General features: G+C 34.1%; 4 protein-coding genes and 1 pseudogene across 4 annotated transcripts; 3 read left to right on the top strand and 2 right to left on the bottom strand.

Moving 5' to 3' along the window:
• The first annotated feature begins 603 nt into the window (after window positions 1-603).
• Window positions 604-1,631, top strand: LOC140822684 (probable glutathione S-transferase parC). Its single transcript, XM_073183515.1, has 2 exons — window positions 604-930; window positions 1,201-1,631. Exons 1-2 carry the CDS (start codon window positions 613-615, stop codon window positions 1,543-1,545), a joined length of 663 nt encoding a protein of 220 aa, XP_073039616.1. The 5' UTR covers window positions 604-612; the 3' UTR covers window positions 1,546-1,631.
• A 261-nt stretch (window positions 1,632-1,892) lies between these two features.
• LOC140822680 (glutathione S-transferase F12-like) lies at window positions 1,893-3,018 on the bottom strand. Its single transcript, XM_073183510.1, has 3 exons — window positions 2,795-3,018; window positions 2,500-2,548; window positions 1,893-2,386 (listed from the first exon to the last, which is right to left on the bottom strand). Exons 1-3 carry the CDS (start codon window positions 2,939-2,941, stop codon window positions 1,950-1,952), a joined length of 633 nt encoding a protein of 210 aa, XP_073039611.1. The 5' UTR covers window positions 2,942-3,018; the 3' UTR covers window positions 1,893-1,949.
• A 2,246-nt stretch (window positions 3,019-5,264) lies between these two features.
• On the bottom strand, window positions 5,265-6,782 carry LOC140822679 (plasmodesmata-located protein 7-like). The gene is made up of 3 exons (XM_073183509.1): window positions 5,888-6,782; window positions 5,694-5,810; window positions 5,265-5,571 (listed from the first exon to the last, which is right to left on the bottom strand). The coding sequence occupies exons 1-3, from the start codon at window positions 6,630-6,632 to the stop codon at window positions 5,564-5,566; spliced, it is 870 nt and encodes a 289-aa protein (XP_073039610.1). The 5' UTR covers window positions 6,633-6,782; the 3' UTR covers window positions 5,265-5,563.
• A 1,953-nt stretch (window positions 6,783-8,735) lies between these two features.
• LOC140822686 (protein DJ-1 homolog D-like) lies at window positions 8,736-11,760 on the top strand (annotated as a pseudogene).
• Window positions 11,761-12,525: 765 nt separating this feature from the next.
• On the top strand, window positions 12,526-15,380 carry LOC140822683 (probable inactive receptor kinase At1g48480). Its single transcript, XM_073183514.1, has 2 exons — window positions 12,526-14,062; window positions 14,564-15,380. The coding sequence occupies exons 1-2, from the start codon at window positions 12,619-12,621 to the stop codon at window positions 15,187-15,189; spliced, it is 2,070 nt and encodes a 689-aa protein (XP_073039615.1). The 5' UTR covers window positions 12,526-12,618; the 3' UTR covers window positions 15,190-15,380.
• The last annotated feature ends 3,511 nt before the right edge of the window (window positions 15,381-18,891 follow it).

The raw sequence follows: 18,891 nt of genomic DNA, 5'->3' as shown, positions 1-18,891 counted from the left end.
ATGTGTTTGTGGAGAATGTATGCGAGAATTAGTTGCATTAGCAATGCTCTGCACTGACGCGAAGTTCAGTTAAAATCAATAATTAAATTGGAGTTGGGGAAGAATATGCTTGATTAGATTCTCAAATTGCGGGTTATTTTTCTTTGTTTCACTTGGGTTCGTCTTGTTGTTGTTGAATTGTATCTTTTTAGCATATAATTGACAGAAGATGGGGTGGTATTTGGCATATAATACCATGAACCAGTTGCATTTTTGTATTTAACCGAGTTTTTGTTCTTTGCAATGAAGCATTTTCTAATATATAAGCGTCGGTACATAGGTTAAACTTCCCTTGAATGACTCTGTCAGTGTTACGAAATTGCATTTGTTTATCTTTTTTCTGCATTGTAAAGGTAATTCATGACGCATAGGCATCTACTTAGTGCAAGCAAACCAGACAAAAAAGACAACAGATTGAAACCCAGCATCGGTTACTACAAAGCTTGCATAAACAAAGCCTGCATTGGATTTTCAAGTATGTGTACACATTACACTCCCATATATAAACAAACAATATTGATACAAGAAAAAACGTACAGAAAATCAAATTAAACTATACAAACTTTAATTAAGATGTCAAAAGATAATCTTGTTCTCTTGGATTTCTGGGTTAGCCCCTTCTCTTTGAGAGTTAAAGTTGCTCTGGAGGAGAAAGGATTGAGCTACGTAGCTCGAGAGGAGGATATATTTGGAGGGAAGAGTGATTTATTGCTGAAATCAAACCCCATTTATGAGAAAGTTCCTGTTCTTCTGCACAATGGTAAACCCATTGTCGAATCATCCAACATCGTGTACTACATCGATGAGACATGGGCTTCCCCGCGGCTGCTCCCGGCTTGTGCCTATGGACGATCCCGGGCTCGATTCTGGGCTGATTTCATCGACAAAAAGGTCCTTTTACTATTATTACTCGATACATACACGTGATCAGTGTATTAGCTACGATCCCAACATCCAAAGAGGAACATGAGTCTTTAGCTTTCAATCAAAACTATCATGTCATATGTACATTCTTTTATAATTCAATTTTACACACACATTTATAGAAAAAATATTATACAAAACGACCATATATAGGTAAATGTATGTATGTATACTTCCGTTTTTAAATATTGAAATTTAGTATAGAATTAACATCTATTTATTTATTTATATCCATAGGTGTTTGATGCTGGAAGCTCAATATGGAAGAGTAAGGGCGAAGAATTGGAGGGTGCTAAGAAAGAGTTCATTGACGTTTTGAAGAAGCTAGAGGGGGCAATGGGGGGAAAGGACTACTTTGGTGGAGATGAATTCGGGTTTGTAGACATCGTGCTCATCGGGCTCGTTGCATGGTTCGATGCCTACGAGACATGTGGTGGATTCAAGATTGAAGAAGAGTGTCCCAAGATTGGATCTTGGATCAAGAAATGTAAGAAAAGGGAAAGTGTTGCTAAAATTCTTCCAAACCCTGAACAAGTTTGTGAGTTCGTGGGGATGCTTAGAAAAGGGCATGGAATTGAATGAAATAATTTCGAGACTTGTTTCAATGGCTAGAATAGGGTCTGGCTAGCCATGGTCGATGGCCAATTTCTGGTTGATTGTTGTTTCCAGTTTTTTTTTTGGCTTTTGCTTGTTTTGGGAATAAAAATGATATGCCTTTGAGAATAATCAGTCATTTTCATATCGTGTTTGTATTGTAATTTGAAGAAGAACAAGGATACTCAGTTGTTGGTTTACTGTTATTTACTCGTCACATTCGTGTTAGGATCAATCAAAAAATTAAATAATTTTCAACATGTAACCGAGTTCTTGGCTCTGATCTCTTTAGGCTTTTTTTTTAAAAAATTTTATAAATTATTAATATAATTGACAAACGAAATTCATTATGAAATACCAAACAAGATATTATTTGACACATTTATTTGGTTTTAATTTTGAAGCAGCATGACTTTCTTCCAAGCCGGACGACCGGAAATGTCGACCCACCAATTGTACACATTTTTCCTATCTTTGATCAGATGCTCGAAACCTTCATTCATCAAAAACCTCGTACTAGGCAAGTGAGTTAGATCGGCCAACGTGAACCTGTCCCCGGCGAGGTACTTGGTTTTCGACAGCCTCTCCTCGTACACGTCCAGCACTTCCCCCAGCTTGCCCTCGCGGTCACGGAGCAATTCCGTGTCCGCCAACCGACCCATTCGAGGGGACACGATGAGCTCGAGGACCATGGCGTAAATTAATGGGTTGTAGTTGTGGCTTTCCACCTCCATCCATTGCTCCACTATAGCTCTCTCTTCTAGAGTGCTTCCCACAAGACCAATGCCTTCATGTTTTGCTGCGTAGTACCTGATTATGGCCCTGGATTCTGCCCAGCTCCAATCAAACATGTATGGGAAAATTCAATCTTAAATTTTCCAAACAATATACATATATATGTGTGTGTGTCTGTGAAGAATATGGCGCCAATGTGTTGATTACCGAAAAGCTTGAGATCACCATCCTCTATAGCAGGAACTTGTCCAAAGGGCTGTCGAAAAGCAAGTGATATTACTCGAGATATATGCACACAAAAATTAAAATAAAAATCAAACATTATTCAGGATATATATAAAGATCTTTCCGGCATCTTTAAACCTTTTTCTCTGGTTTAATTAACATTTAAATATGTCTATAAAGTAATTATATTTTATGATCTAGATATGAATTTTGAAACTCATGGAACATTTCTTCAAATCTATTCGTTAATAGGCAAGTGTATAGTTGAAAAAGTAACCTGTCTGAGACGAAACTCAGGTTTTTTCTGCTCTCCGGATTCGAGATCAATCGGTACGAGCTCGAACTGGAGTCCCAACTCGAAAAGACAGGCTAAAACCCTCTGTGGGCAAGCTGCATTGGCCGGACCATATACTTTAACCACCATTTCTCTCAATACCTAAGTTCAAAAAACACAAGTATATATGTATAGAATTCAAATTTATTTTAATTTTCCTCGACAAATCCTTTAGCCTTATATAGAGGTCAAAACACTTGGATCCAATTTTTTTTATTTTATTTTTAGTTATGGGGTTTACAAGTTGGTTGCATGTTTATTATAAACAATTAATCATGTAGCAGGACAGTCTCACATATCTTTTATCTTCGAAACTAGTTATCATGCACATATAATAAATAATAATTTTGACATAACAAGCAATACATTTTCATGACTGACCCAAATAATATATTTGTCTCATGAAATCGTTTCACAAATTTTTTTCGTGTTAATTATGATCGATAAGTAACTTTTCATGTTCTAAAAATAACTAAATCTTTGAATATATTTTATTAAGTTTAGTACAAAATCACCATATTATTGTGTGAAAAGGTGGATAAAAAAATTTGAAATGAGAGACAACTGATTGCATTTTGCGGGGCAGATTTTTTTTTTTTTTTTTTTATAAAATTGTAATTATAAGCGAATGAAAAACTTATTTAATTGATGATATTATATGTGCTGCTCGAAAATGAACGGATTAGGTAAATTAAAGACAACGTCCGTCTGCCTTAAGATTGATTTTCCTAGGTGGTTGCCACGCGATAACATCCGGTAGGTGACAGCTTCCAGGCTTTTATACTTGCCAAAACAGAGACCGGCATCAAGGGTATATACTTGGATGGATTTGGATCTTTTATTGCTGGAGTAACTATATCACTTGGTGTTGTGTATTTTTTATTCTGATCTTCTATTGATAATCTTAATTTATAAGAAATTTTTTCAAATTCCTCAGACAACATGAGGAGTTTTCAAGATCATCAATCGATGACCTTGTATCAATTTTAATTTGTATTAATTTCATTTTATATTATAAAAATAAAGATTGACATTTAATCTATTGTTCAGACAATATTAAAGTTGAAATACCAAACAATTGATATATATAGTTGTATTAGGATAATTAAACAATCTAATTTTTATTTATCATAAAACACATTATACAATAGCCAAACTTTGAATATTCTCTTAACCCATTTAAAATCTTATTGAGCTTATTCAATTAATACCAAATATATGAAAGCCCAAATAGATTAATGATTTTTTAGTTCAATACATAAATGTTGAATCCATTATTCTAATATGTATTAAAGCCCAAAAAATACATATATATAGCCCGTAAAAATTGGAGCCCATATAGATAAATAATGAATCAATTTTTTTGTAGCCTATATGATTTAAGACCCAAAAATGATCAAGATTTGAAGTATTCTAACAATTACAATAATTTTTTTTCACTTTCTAAAGTTTGTTAGGTCTCAAATTTGAGATTTTGATATCAGATGAGTTATAAGTGATCTGCCAATTTTTTTTTACTTAAAAGAAAATTTAAACTATATTTTTCATTAATATATGACGATCGTTTTAAAAATCATATATATATGTTGTTCTAAGTTCTGGAAGTTAAATGATTTGATAGCCTCTGAGTTTATATATGGATGTAAATGAGTCGAATTCTTACATAAATTAAAAGATAAAAGAACATGAGATAGTTACACTAGGCCAATTCTATGCAAGAATACAAAGATGGAGCTTTTTAAATTCTCTTTACCATTGTACAAAAAACACTAATCTAATTCCCCTCCTTTTAAGGCACTTTTATAAGTTACTTTATCTTTGCACAACTTTGTTTAATGTTTTGCCACGAAGTACTAGCAATTATTTTAGTACAATTACAAGCATTTTCATACACTAACATTAATAGTTGAGTTTTGATTCCAAAATTAATTTTACAAATATCCACGTGTATCTTTATAATAAAGATCATTTTCAAGAAAGTTTTTTAAATAATAAAATTATTATATATCCGAGTGATGGGCCGGGCAAAAGTGATGCAAGAAAAGTTGGCATTAATTGTTACTTTAAGGATTCAAGCCTTTTTCTGAATCTTTCTTCTTTAATTTCTTTTTTCTTTGTCATGAATTCTTCCTACTTAAGTATTAATGTGTACAGTTTGAAATATGATTTCTTTTTTTTTTTTTGGGTCACTTCACGGAAAACATTAGTGCCTCATGAATTTATTAAACTCAATAAAGCATGCATAAATTGGTCGATTAATCAAATAGGAAATTGATTCCGATCCCATGTTTTTTTTATATAAAAAAATCAATATAAAAGTATTTCGATAATAAAAATAAAAGGTTGCATACGAAATTTGGCGATGTTCAACAAGGTTACAATAATCAAGAAACATAAAGTAGAAAAAGGGGAGAAAACGCATTCGTTCTTCACAATAACAACACAACTTTTACAAGTGGAGAAAGAGTTGGAATCTTAATACCTTCCATTTCCCTTCTCTTTTAAACTTGATGATAAAAGAAACCTAATAATGCTACTAATAATATAATAAAGACAGATATCAAAAGTGATATTTGAAAAAAAAGATTAAGCCAAGTTGATGTCCACTATGAAAAAAGGCAAAAAGGGCTTCGCCATAAAGCAAGTCTACGTCGAATATTCAGAGTGAACATGGCATGGCCAATCCCACAAATCCCTTATTTTTTTTTGATCTTATTTACCTGCAAAAACAGAAAATGTAACCAAACATTATATACAATAAAATTTACAATCGAACCCATAAAATGATCGATAGCTACACAAATCTTGATATTTTTTTAAAAAAAATGAAATGAAGTTTCACCTTTTCCACCGGACAACCTTCTAAGAAAGGTGAGAAAGATGATGAGCAAGGCGACTCCGGCCAATAATCCAATGATGATTGCAAATGTCTTCTCCGACTCGCTGTGATCAGATGACTCTGTAATTGAATATAATTAATTGATACATTGTTAATGCAATTTTGTAGAAAAAGTTGATAAGCAAAATTTTTCTTACCGTGATGCTGGTTTGCGTATATTTGAGCACCACGGGTGGAATACCTCGCATAACACTTGGCCAAGAACATATCCCCAAACACAGCGCCACCGCACTCGGACTTCAGCCGCCGTATCGCCTCAGAGACGCAATCCTGGCACTGCCCCGTGCTCAAGTCTCCCACACATTGCGCCACCCCTTCGACGTCCTCGGAACCTCCGACCCTGTACGCGCCTCCGGCCCCATTCAAACTCGCCAGCATGGCATCGCGGTGGCTCATCTCATCTGCGCTGTAACCATCGGACGGCCCGCATTTCTTCATCGCCACGGTCTTGTCCTCCACCCCGATGAACGAAGCGTTGTCGTATTTCACGAAGCAGCCTTCCAGCTGTATGGCACCGCCGCATGTCTGGGGGCATAGCGGGCCGAGCTTTGTCGCGGCTTGAGCCACACAGGTGGCGCAGTCCGGCATGGCTAAATCAGCCCGGCATTGGTATAGCCCGTAAACTATGTCTGGTGAGCTTGAGCCCATTATTGTGTACTTATTGTAGGAAGAGTAAGTGGCTGAATTCACGAGGGATGTGAGGAGTGAATTGACATTTGACTGGTAGGGGGAGTTGGGTGCATATTTTATCTGTGAGCAGCCACCGTAGAGGAACATGTCGGGAGACGAATGTGCAGGGAAGATGAAGAAGAAGAAGTGGAAGACGACATGGAGGGAAATTTTGAAGAGTTGAAGAATTTGGCGTGCTGTAGTTTTCTCCATGAATACGAGCTTTGATTGTCTGTGAGAAGAAGACAGATCGATTAGAGGCAACGTTGTGTAATTATGGGAGTGCTAATGAATTGAAATGGCTACTTCCATGGTAGTGTATTTATTTAAGCAGGAATTGGCCTTTGAAAATAGGGATCCTTAGCTTCGTCCCGTTTTACGTTCATTTCATACTAAGGTGAAATAATTTGAAGGGAAAAATTGTATTTGTGTTAAGTCTCGTCAACTTCACATTGACGTTATATCAACATCACGTCAAACACGTCGAAAAAAAATGAAATTCAATAATATAGATTATAAAAAAAAAAAACATAACATATTAAAAATATAATTCCCCTAATTTCAATTATAAATAATATTTATTTTTGGAAAAATGAAGATTAAAAGTCAAATATACCAATATATAATTATGTGCTATAAATTTTATTGGAGCAATCATAAAACTCATTTTCTTGGAAAATTTATAATGAGTAAGTATTAGTGTAATATGGAAAGTTACACGAATGATTTTTTTAAAATACTTATATGCTTAAATCCATGGAGATTTCTGATGAACATTGAAGAAAGAGGGGGATTTCTTTTCTTTTCCTTTTCTAATGAATAGAAATAATGGGAATTCTTTTATTGTTTTTACTTATAATCGAAATGATAGACACGATTTATATATTATATCACGTTATCATAATATACAATTTCATCCAAATATTATGGACAAAAATTTATGTGAGACGGTCTCACGGATCGAATTTGTGAGACAGATCTCTTATTTAGGTTATCCATGAAAAAATATAATTTTTTATACTAATTAGAGTATTACTTTTTATTATGAATATTGGTAGAGTTGACTCGTCTCACAGATTAGTATCCGTGAGACGGTCTCACATAAGATTCATTCTACTTTTTATTGTGAATATCGGTAGGATTGACCTGTCTCATAGATAAAGATTCGTGAGACTGTCTCACAAGAGACATACTCAATATTATGAGTATCACTTGGGTCGTGAAACCCGACCATATATAAGTCTAAGGGGTTTTCAATCTGCTTTTAATTTTTAAATTTTTTTTTATATAAGAAGATAACTTCATTCTGAAAATGGTAATTTTGTGAAGCTGATTTAATAAGTAATAAAATGATTGGGGCATAATAAATGCATGTGAAAAAAGCATCTGAAATAAAGTTTGCATTTGCGTGTTGTGTGTAGTAATTTGTATTTTGAATTTTAGAAAATTATATTTTTAGTCTTGTAATTTGTATTCTTTTAATTTGGTCATGTTAAAAATGAATTTATATATTTTTTTATAGCTTGTATTTCTTTTAAATTTTTGGTCTTTTTATTATAAATTTCATTTTTAGTCTTATAACTTTTTTTCTTTTTTTCCATTTTAGTTTTTTTTTTATCCGAGTTCATCGTGACTTCCGATTAAAAAGACAAAAAAAAAAAAAATAAAAGTTAAAGGACCAAAATAAAAATATATATATAAAACTCACATGACTTAAAAAAAAAATTCATCGTAACATGATCAAAAATGAAAAAAAAAACATGTAAGTTACATGACTGAAAATGTAATTTTATCATTAAAATTACTAAAAATGCAAATTACAAATATAATTTTTTCTTTTCAATTATTTATTTGATATTCATGATAGTAATTAAGATGGTCGAATATTTTGTTTGGTGTGTTCTTTAAAAATTACTACATAAGATGTATAGGTCCAAACCGCAGGAGTTTAAATATGTTTCCATGACTAATGCAAAATAAACCTTTAATTAATTTCACAAATAAATAAATAATTTAGAGAAATTGATCATAGCGTGTACCTTCTATATATTTACTTGCATATCAAATCGGTTTCAAATAATTTTTTTACAAATGTTAGTCATTTGATTTTTTTCAAAGAAATAAGTAAATTAATTGACTGAGACAGAACTGTATAATGTAATCAACGAATAAAAAAATATTCCAACATTTAAGTAAGTGATAATTATGTCAAATATTAGTGAGTTAATTTTGAATTTGAGTCGGATCAGATAATTAAATCTAATATAAGATTTCAATTTCCATAAATAAATATTTATGGAAAATTTGCGTCTGGATATGCCTCATGGTACGTAATATAATAAAGAAATTGATATAAAAGTAATTGTAAATGGAAGGACAATTTATGTATAAATATTTGTTCACAAAATGAGGAGCTAGACATGAAAATTCGATACAACTACCATAGTATTGCTCTTCATGATGATTTGACCGGCATTTTCAATGCTTTGGATCCATAACCAGTTTCGGAGAATCGCTAGCGGACACCAGAAATCAGCTCCGGCTCGGCGGATCAAATGTTTCTAGCCTCCCATGTTTCCCGGCCTCCCTAGGGAGTAACATTCTTCCACCACCCAACCGGACGCCAGCTACTCAAATGGCCGCCTCATCATTGATTTCAGTCGTACATATGACTGATTATATTTGGTTTCGTCGAGCGATTTTTTATTGAATGATAAATCTTTTGATTTAATGGGATAAATAGGTAAACTTCAATTCAAGAATTTTGAGGAGCTTCAAAAGCCAATTGCCTCCATCTGCCATGAACAATCGATATTGGCTACCATTGGTATTGTTGAAGGCCGAAAGTGTACTGCATATCCTGCTGTGAAACATGCACTTAATGCTGTGGGTGCTCATTTGGTATAGTAGAACCAGACACAATGGCCTTCCGCACCAGTGAGGGGAGCCTCATAACTAAAGATACTTATGATCTGGGGCATTGCGAGTTCATTCAGCTTTTTATCAAGGAAATAGGAATCAAAATATCTGGTCCCGGACAAAAGATATGCAGCAGAAGGTGTTCTTTTGTATATATGAAATAGTTTACATGGTGAAATATTTATATGACTATTTCTGTAACAAATGGTCCTACATACATGGAAGATGATAAACACTATCTTATCACTTGTTGTAAGAGAATCTAGAGAGAATTCTGAAGATGGTTCGGTAATTGAGATTTCTCTAACACCGGAAGGCGCATTTTATTTCTCTGTGGGGTAATGATTCAATGCCCTTAATTTTATTTTGAGCTCATAGCTAGTATAAAAACCAACTTCTGTCAAAAGCTCAATCTCGTGAAAGACGTTTCAACTTGTCTCCTCATGTGTATAACGAATTTCTGAGAATATATGTCAAGAATAAGTACCAAGGCATATATATCAATATATGCATGTTGATCAGATCATAGACAGCAAATGCCACCCAAGGCCAACATATTTTAACATATGGGGATTCCATTGGCTCTGAAATCATAATCTTTGCCTATCGCAGTGAATCTTAATAGAAACATATGTAATTTTCCCAGGGCCGTGCTTCTTTGGAGTCGTGAGAGTCGGATGACTCAGGCCCAATTTGTTTTGGGGCCCAAAAATTTTAAAAAAAATTTATTATATATACTGCTTTTTTAATTTATAAATATTAAAATATAAAGAATAATAAAATATCAAATAAAATATTGTCAAATTGCTTATCCCAAACTTGGCGAGAAAGACAGAAACAACGGCCAAAGTGATATCTATCCTTCGTCTTCTCCATCTTCGACTCCAGCATCAGTTGCTCACCCTTGTAAGTGTATTAATGTTATGTACAGTAATAATTTGTATTATAATGTTTTCTCCCCTAATCAGTTGCTTAAAACGTGCAGACGATGAAACCTTGTTGAGGTCTTGCAAGAATCTTGAAAGTTCTTTGACTCATAAGGGTTGTTCTGATATTAATGGGGATGATCTATTTTCGGAGTTGACATTCTTGAGGTGCTCATTACCAAGAGAAGCAAAATCGGCCATTGATGTAGTGAATTACTTGAAGAAAATGGATGGGTGTTTAACAAATGCTCATATTGCTTATAAAACCTTGTTGACTGTCCCGGTCACAGTAGCAAATGCAGAGCGAAGTTTCTCAAAGTTAAAGCTCATCAAAACTTTTCTCCGATCAACCATGTCACAAGAAAGATTGAATGGATTGGCTATGTTATCGATTGAGAAAGAAATTACCGAACAACTTGATTGTACATACTTGATTAGTATTTTTAGCTCTAAAACTGTTAGACGGGTTGTTTTTTAGTGATCCTTTTGGACATGTTTGATATTTTAATTCATTTAATTTTTTATATTGTCTTTAACGTATTGGTTTAATTTGAAAAATTGCTATCGAACTAAAAAAAAATATGAACACACATTATGATTCAGATGCCTCTTTTTAAAAGTTAGACTCAAGCCCAAATATTGTTAGGATCGGCCCTGAATTTTCCGCACATCAACTTCTGATCACGATACTTTTTTTGTTCAGCAGCAGCCAGTTCTCAAGTATGATTGGTAACTAAACTATTCATACATATTACATTTTTTTTCTGACTGAAGAAGTTTTGATAATGCAATTTTTGCTTCCACATACGTATTAATTTACTTAACCTTTTATGATTTAGTACTTCAGTTCTTATTGGCGTTGCAACTTCCGAAACTTTGCATCATTCATCAGTACTTATAGTTCTTTTGCAGTTACCATGCAGGATTACATGGAAGACTAAGAGGTGATGGTTCCTTTTCAATTTCTTCAAGCTCTCGAATGCCACGTGGATGCGTATGCTTCTAGCTATATATGATGGATTGGTGATCCACGGGGGCCGAGCTCCAGAATACTTGGCATTGGATGAAAGTGTGCTTAAATTGGGGAAGGAATTTATGGAATCAGGGAAACCGGTGGCATCAATAGGCCATGGACAACAAATTTTATCAGCTGCTGGTGTTCTAAAGGCAGCTGTTCACACCCCTACATCGTTAAATAGCTACTATAAGTATATATGCATGATCATCCCATATGATAATTTTATGTGCTGCACCTTTTTCTCCGTTTCATCGTTTCCATTTAGTTGCACAACTCATTGGAAATATGGATAATATCATTTTTTTCAAATGTTTTCATCAGGGCAAGAGATGACTGAGGTACTGCACATCCTGCAGGGAAGCTTAATGTTGTTCTGTCAGGGGCGACATGGCTAGAACCCGAACCAATCGATCCTTGCTTCACTGATGGTAACCTTGTCACTTGTGGACTTCTTGGTCGTCTGCACGTGACATTCTAGTCACGTTTTCTTACTATAATTTACTGTTGTATATCTAATAAGTGGTATATCTACCATGTCACAAACTTTGGCATCCCTTGGCTTGTTCTGTGTTTGTGGTCAAGAATATACACATACACTGTTGTTTTGCTCAAATAAAAGCTTTTTTTTGGACGGTACTCCTGGCCGTTGTGTATTCCTCGTGTGCTCATTGGGTAAACCTCGTATAAATGATCTTCGTTTTTTTAGATTTACTTTTTTTTAGGATATTGTTGTAGTTTAAAACAGTGTGAGCCATCGATTGCGAATTTTAAAAATTTACTTATTTTGTTAATTAGGGATAAGTTTCATTTTTCTTCGTCATTTGGTTCCATATTCCAATGCAAACTATATTTTCTAAATTGTTTTCCAAATTCATCATTTGGGTGAATACCCCAAACAAAAGCCAAGTAAAAACGGTATTATTCCCTTTTTTGAGCAAAATACCCATAAATTCACTTCTTAATTAAATGCGTAGTAAAGAATCATGTTTATATCGTTGACTAAAAATCATAACCTTTTTATAAAACGTAAATTCCTGCAAACTTGTCCATCAATACTTGAAGAAATAAAAGGATAATATTCTTCGACGAAATATGAAATTGGTAATCTGATTTTATTGTATAAAATATAAATATCATATTATAAATACATCTTACACAATTAACACATCATATTGGCAAAATTATTTTATTAATCAAGTCGGATAAAAAATACTCTAACCGGTAGTTTTTGTGAACTGCTGTCCTTGAAATCAAATACCAAACTCCAAACATATTCGGAAGAAGAAAATGACTCCGCGGGTTCATGGTGGTTCTTGTTGGAGGAATTTGACATTAAATGGGCAATCCAGTAACAAACAGTTCACTGTTTATACTGACTCAGACAACTAATCAGAATTTCAGACATGAAACCCACTCCTTGTTAAACATCTCCAAACCTCAACAAAAATCACACAAATCTACCTCTTCTAAGTTCGACCAAACTGCGGGATCATCGATGAGGCACTTCGATTTCGAAATCTGCGCCTCTCTCATTCTCTCCGCCGCCATTCTGCTGCCATTCACCGCCGCGGACATTGCCGGAGAACGGGCGGCGCTCGTCGCCTTTCGTTCTGCGGTCGGAGGACGAGTCCTCCTCTGGGATCTAACTAGGCACACTCCCTGCTCGTGGGCTGGCGTCGTGTGCAATGCGCCGTCGAATTCCACCGTCGTTGAGCTCCACTTTCCGGGAATGGGGCTCTCCGGCGGGATTCCACCCAATACGATCTCCATTTTGACCAATCTAAATACACTCAGTCTCCGTTACAATTCGATGTCGGGGAATCTGCCGCCGGAGTTGTTCTCTTCACTGACTTCACTCCGTAATCTCTATTTGCAGCACAATTCTTTCGATGGCGAAATCCCGGATTCTTTGTTCTCCTTGACGTCTCTTGTGCGTGTAAATTTGGCGGATAACAATTTCTCTGGCCAAATTTCGCCGTCATTCAATAAATTGACCCGTTTGGGGACGCTCTACTTGCAGGACAATCACTTTTCTGGTCAAGTTCCTGATCTGGATTTTCCTCCAGCTCAGTTCGATGTTTCTAATAATAATCTTACTGGAGAGATTCCAGAACACCTTTCGGGGAAGCCCAGGAGTTCTTTTCTTGGAAATTCGCTCTGTGGCTCTCCGCTCGACTCTTGTGATGGTGGAAAATCCAAGAAAAATCTCTCTGCAGGGGCGATTGCTGGGATTGTAATCGGTTCGGTAATCGGGTTGTTGCTGATGTTATTGCTGTTATTCTACTTGTGCAGAGCGTGCGCTGGAAAGAGAAAAAAATCAAAAGATGAAGACGTGGCTAATGTGAGAGATCTCGAAGTCCCACCGGAGAAAATGGGGAGCGAAGTTAAAAATGGGGCCGCGGGTGGTAGTTTTGCGGCGGCATTGGGGGCGAAGGAGAAAGGCAAGGTGGTTGTGGATGGCAAGAAAGGGCTAGTATTCCTGGGGAAAACGGGGTGGCACTTCGACTTGGAGGATCTTCTGAGGGCGTCGGCTGAGGTTTTGGGGAAGGGAACATTCGGAACCGCATACAAAGCGGTACTTGAAACGGGGCTGGCGGTGGTGGTGAAGCGGCTGAGGGATGCTAATATGGGAGAGAGGGAGTTTAGGGAAAAGATGGAGGAAGTTGGAAGATTGGATTATGAAAATTTAGTGCCTTTAAGAGCTTATTACTATAATAAGGAGGAGAAGCTGTTAGTGTATGATTATTTGCCAATGGGGAGCTTGTCTGCTTTGTTACATGGTGAGAATTCTTCTGGATCTTGTTGAGATTATTAATCTCATTCCTTAGTGCCTGGAATGAGTGTTATTTTAGTGTTTGTGGCCCATAATTTGCATCTTGTTGGTTTAGATGTCATTTTGAGTTACTTCTAAGGCTGCAAATTGGAATAGTTTAGGATAAAGGTTGCGATGCATAAGCAGAATGAGACAGTGACAATGCCTTTTGCCTGTTCGTTTTTATCCTTTTTCTATGTTTGCAGTAACTAGTTAACATCGTTTGTCTTACTTTAGCTCAAAGTCAATGATGAAGAATTCCATTTCGGATGCTTTTCTTGCCTATGGTCTTGCTAAACTTGTTTAAGTCACTACTAGCTAGTCTTGCTATGCACAGAATCTTGGCGTGCTGCCAAATTCTTGTTCTTTTGAAAACTCTGTGATTCTTTACTCAAATGGGGTTCCAATTTTAGCATGTGAAAGGTAAATTTATTGGATTTGATGAGTTTTAATTCGATCTATGTTGCAGGAAACAAGGGAGTCAGCAGGACTCCCTTAAACTGGGAGACAAGGGCGGCCATCGTCCTCGGTGCAGCACGAGGAATTTCGTACCTTCACTCACAAAGCCCCACACTCTCCCATGGAAACATCAAATCATCAAACATCCTTCTTACCACTTCATACGAATCCCGTGTCTCCGATTTTTGCCTCGCTCAGCTTGCAGGACCTACCATCACCCCTAACCGTGTTGCTGGCTATCGTGCACCAGAGGTAACCGATCCTCGGAAAGTCTCACAAAAGGCAGATGTCTATAGTTTCGGAGTTTTACTGCTCGAGCTGCTAACGGGCAAGGCTCCGACTCATTCATTAACAAACGAGGAAGGGGTCGATCTCCCGAGATGGGTTCAGTCCATTGTTAGAGAAGAGTGGGCGTCCGAAGTGTTCGATATCGAACTACTTCGATATCAAAACGTTGAAGATGATATGGTTCAGCTCTTGCAGCTTGCAGTTGATTGCACTGCTCCATACCCGGATAAACGCCCTTGGATGACCGAGGTTTGTGGTAAAATCGAGGAGATTTGTCGTTCGAATGTACAGGATCATAGCAGAAACATTGTTGATATTGAAGAACCGCAGCACTATACTGGCTCATGATGATAAGTACCACCTCTTTAGAACAAAGTTTTACATTCCTAATGGCCCCTTGTGAATGTGATTGCCTCTTCATTTTTGGAGTTCAATGAGATTGAGTACAAGCATCAACTGTTCATCTGTCACCTTTTCTTTTATTTTGGCGCACTTCTGATTTTTTCCCATGTCGAATAAAAATTAATGTCAAATCATTCATTTATGGCTTACCAACGCCATTGCCTATTTGCCATGTGAGACTGTTCTTTCTTCTGAATTGAAGGAAGATTCTCTCCTGCCGGTTAAAATATATCGAAGGATTTGTATTAATTACAATGTCAATTTCACGGTCGGTGCTATAGGTTCTGAAACCTCAACGGCTACTCCTTTATTATATAATAATAAACAGCTGCATTTACAAAAGAGAAATTGACTTTTCAATACCATAATACAAAATATAAACCATTACGTAAGACGTATCCAATTTTATTTTTTTTTAAACAAAATGCTTTGTTATTATAGGACAACTAATTTGGAAGTATTTCTATATCTTTTAGCAATTTCAATGATTTAACACATGGAATTAACGAATGAGTGAATTTGGTCTTTGTGTATTTCAAATCTATCATAATTATCATCATTTCTACGTGTGCTCAACGTAAATTTATTCAAGCAATGAAATGGATTTAAAGTTTATGAATTTGAAATTCATGAATTCAAGTTCTTTCATTCAAACACAATATTAAATCAAATTTGAATATGATAAATTGAAAGAGAGAGAGAAAGAAATCAAATTAATTGAATCAAATTTGAATATGATAAATTGAAAGAGAGAGAGAAAGAAATCAAATTAATTGAACAGATTTGAAATCGACTATTTTTATGTGATATAAAATAAAATATAACCGAATACTAGAAAAAACAACACGTGTTTTTTTAGAGTCGGTAGTATGTTTTTTAGCAATATTAACTGTGTTCGAAATCAAGTGTGTGTAAGAGTCTTTTAAAAGTATATTTTTTAGCAATATTAACTGTGTTCGAAATCAAGTGTGTGTAAGACTCTTTTAAAAAAGAATTAAAAATATTTCCTAAACACTTAATTAATGGGCTTAATTAACTCTAGTTTTTAATTAATAAATTAAGCATATTAAGATTAATAAAATCATTAGTCATCAAATTAAAATGTTTAAATTACATATTTCCCAAAAAATCCCTCATTAAATACATAATTTCATTGCTAACACTAATTAATTTAAAATTGACCTAAAAAATACAATAATTCTTAAAATATTTAAAATAAATATTTTATTAATTAGAAATACAATTTTAGCTTTTAAATATTTAACACCTTAATTGTCTATGGTCCTCCGTCCTCGGTCAACCACCTATATTTACCTGAAAATCTTTAAATTATGCAATCGAACAAAATTATACAATTAATCATTTAGTCACTCAAAATATATCATTCATGCATCCAAAATAATGTAATTAAAATATTTTAGCAATTTAACAATTTTCATGCATGCGGTCTACGTGGACTGATTTTCGAGTGTTATAGTCTCACCGATCAATTTTACGATATATATATTATTATAATTGGGTTGCTCATGAAAAAATATTACTTTTTATATCAAAAATATTTTTTTATTATAAATATGGACAAAATTAACTCATTAAAATAGACCTATATTTCACAATATATGCAATTTTTGGGAGAATGTCATTACTAACATCACGTGAAATAGTTATCGCAGTCAAGTATCTTAAAGAATCAAAAACCACTGCAAGCACGTTATATTCGTGTAGAGATAGTCTAAGAAAATATTCAAGATTTGAAATTTGAAATTTGAAATTTAAATTTCATTATAGGACATGAGATTTTAGGGTAATAAAAGAGGGTTGAAATCTTTCTTTTTTATTTTTCATTAATTATTTTATTTTTATATAAATATTTTATAAATAAAAATGTTTTAGTATTTGATTTTGGAAATTATTCATAGTTTTGGGTCAAATTACGCCAATATTAGCTGGCCAGGATTAGGTTGGGCATGGTGCTTGCTTTAATCTAGCTACCTAGTTTGCATGCCTTCCTTCGCATGCAATGATGAATGCATTTCAAATGATAGTCATCTCGAATGTGTATTTGAAATCCACGACAATTACTATAGATATTTCTTAAGTTGATATATAATGCATTTGAAATCAACTTGAATTTTTTATCATCTCATACAAACAAATCAATGGATTTTTTTAAATCTGTCGTTCCAAATCTATCAATCGAGTACTAACATAAATTGATAAAAAAAAATTCTATATAAATTCATCTAAAATATAAAATAGATTTGAAATTCGTCATTTCAAATATTTTCATCGAAATGCGTCCCAAATTCTAGAGGCAATTTGTACCCTTTATAGTAAAACAAATTATAATATGTGTGATGCATTATTACACACACACACACATATTTCAAGGGTGAAATGAACTCATATAAAATGTGTTATAATAATTTTATAAATTAAAACAATTAATAATAAATTTGAATAAAATTTAAAATAAATAATATCTTAAAATCAAAAATCGACTAATTTATTCCAAAAATACTTGAACAAACAAACTTATGCAGAATAAATACACCTCAATACCTCGTATTTTGCATAATAATAAAAATTAAAATAAAAAAGATTATAAAGTACAAAATTTATATCAAAATCGTAGAAAGTTTTGGCAATCGGTAGTTGGTTGAATAATAACAATATTAAAGTGACTTCTAATTTTTTAAGCGACTTCAAAATTTTCCTATAAAGTTAATTATACGGAGTATCATCAGTCTTCACAGTTCACACCATGGAGCATTTCATAAAGTTCTTGGCAGGGAAATTAATACGGCTGTTATTATTGAAGCATGCTTTCCATGTTAAAGTTGCGGCTCAATTACTACCCCACTAAAAATATTTTTAAGTGATTTTTCCTAAACAATACTGCCTTTTAATTATTGAACAATTTTTCTAAATTAAAAACAATTTATTGATAATTGTTTAATACTATTTGGTCAACTTAAAAAAAATTTAATAATATATGTAATATGTGTGCATTTTGTTTAAAAAACAAAGTCAGATGCAGAAACATCGAGATTTATTGAACTTTTAATCAAAATTTACGTGTAAAGAAATGTTTTTAAAATTTGATATAATTTTATTTATATTGAGTCAGATAATATGGAAACAAAAAACTAATTAATTTGATATATAAAATAGATGTGGACTCTCGTAAAAACTTGGACAAAAACTTATGTGAGACAGTCTCACGAATCGTATTTTGTGAGATATATCTTTTATTTGAGTCATCAATGAAAAAGTATTACTTTTTATGCTAAAAGTATTAATTTTTATCGTGAATATCGGTAGGAGTAATTCATATAAAAAAGATTTGTGAGACTGTCTCACAAAAAAACTACTAAAAAAACGTGTAGATCCATTCTTTGTATAATTTGTCACAAAGAATTGATGATGATACAACAGGAATCAATCAATCAATAGCCGAGGGGGAAAAATTTGACATTATCTCCGAGGCCATAAATGTCACGTGAAAGATGTGTGTGGTAGCTGTCTTGAGAAAAAACAGAGGGGCTGGGCTATGGAAGCAGCACGTGTTTTTCGCTCTGTATTTTCAGTGGCTCTCATGCGGCCGCCTCACCTAACATTTATCCTCTCTTCTTTACATTCTTCACT

The sequence above is a fragment of the Primulina eburnea genome, unplaced genomic scaffold, assembly GCF_022965805.1.
Source record: "Primulina eburnea isolate SZY01 unplaced genomic scaffold, ASM2296580v1 ctg994_ERROPOS2195505+, whole genome shotgun sequence".
Classification (NCBI taxonomy): Eukaryota; Viridiplantae; Streptophyta; class Magnoliopsida; order Lamiales; family Gesneriaceae; genus Primulina; species Primulina eburnea.
This window is presented reverse-complemented; position numbering and strand designations above follow the sequence as displayed.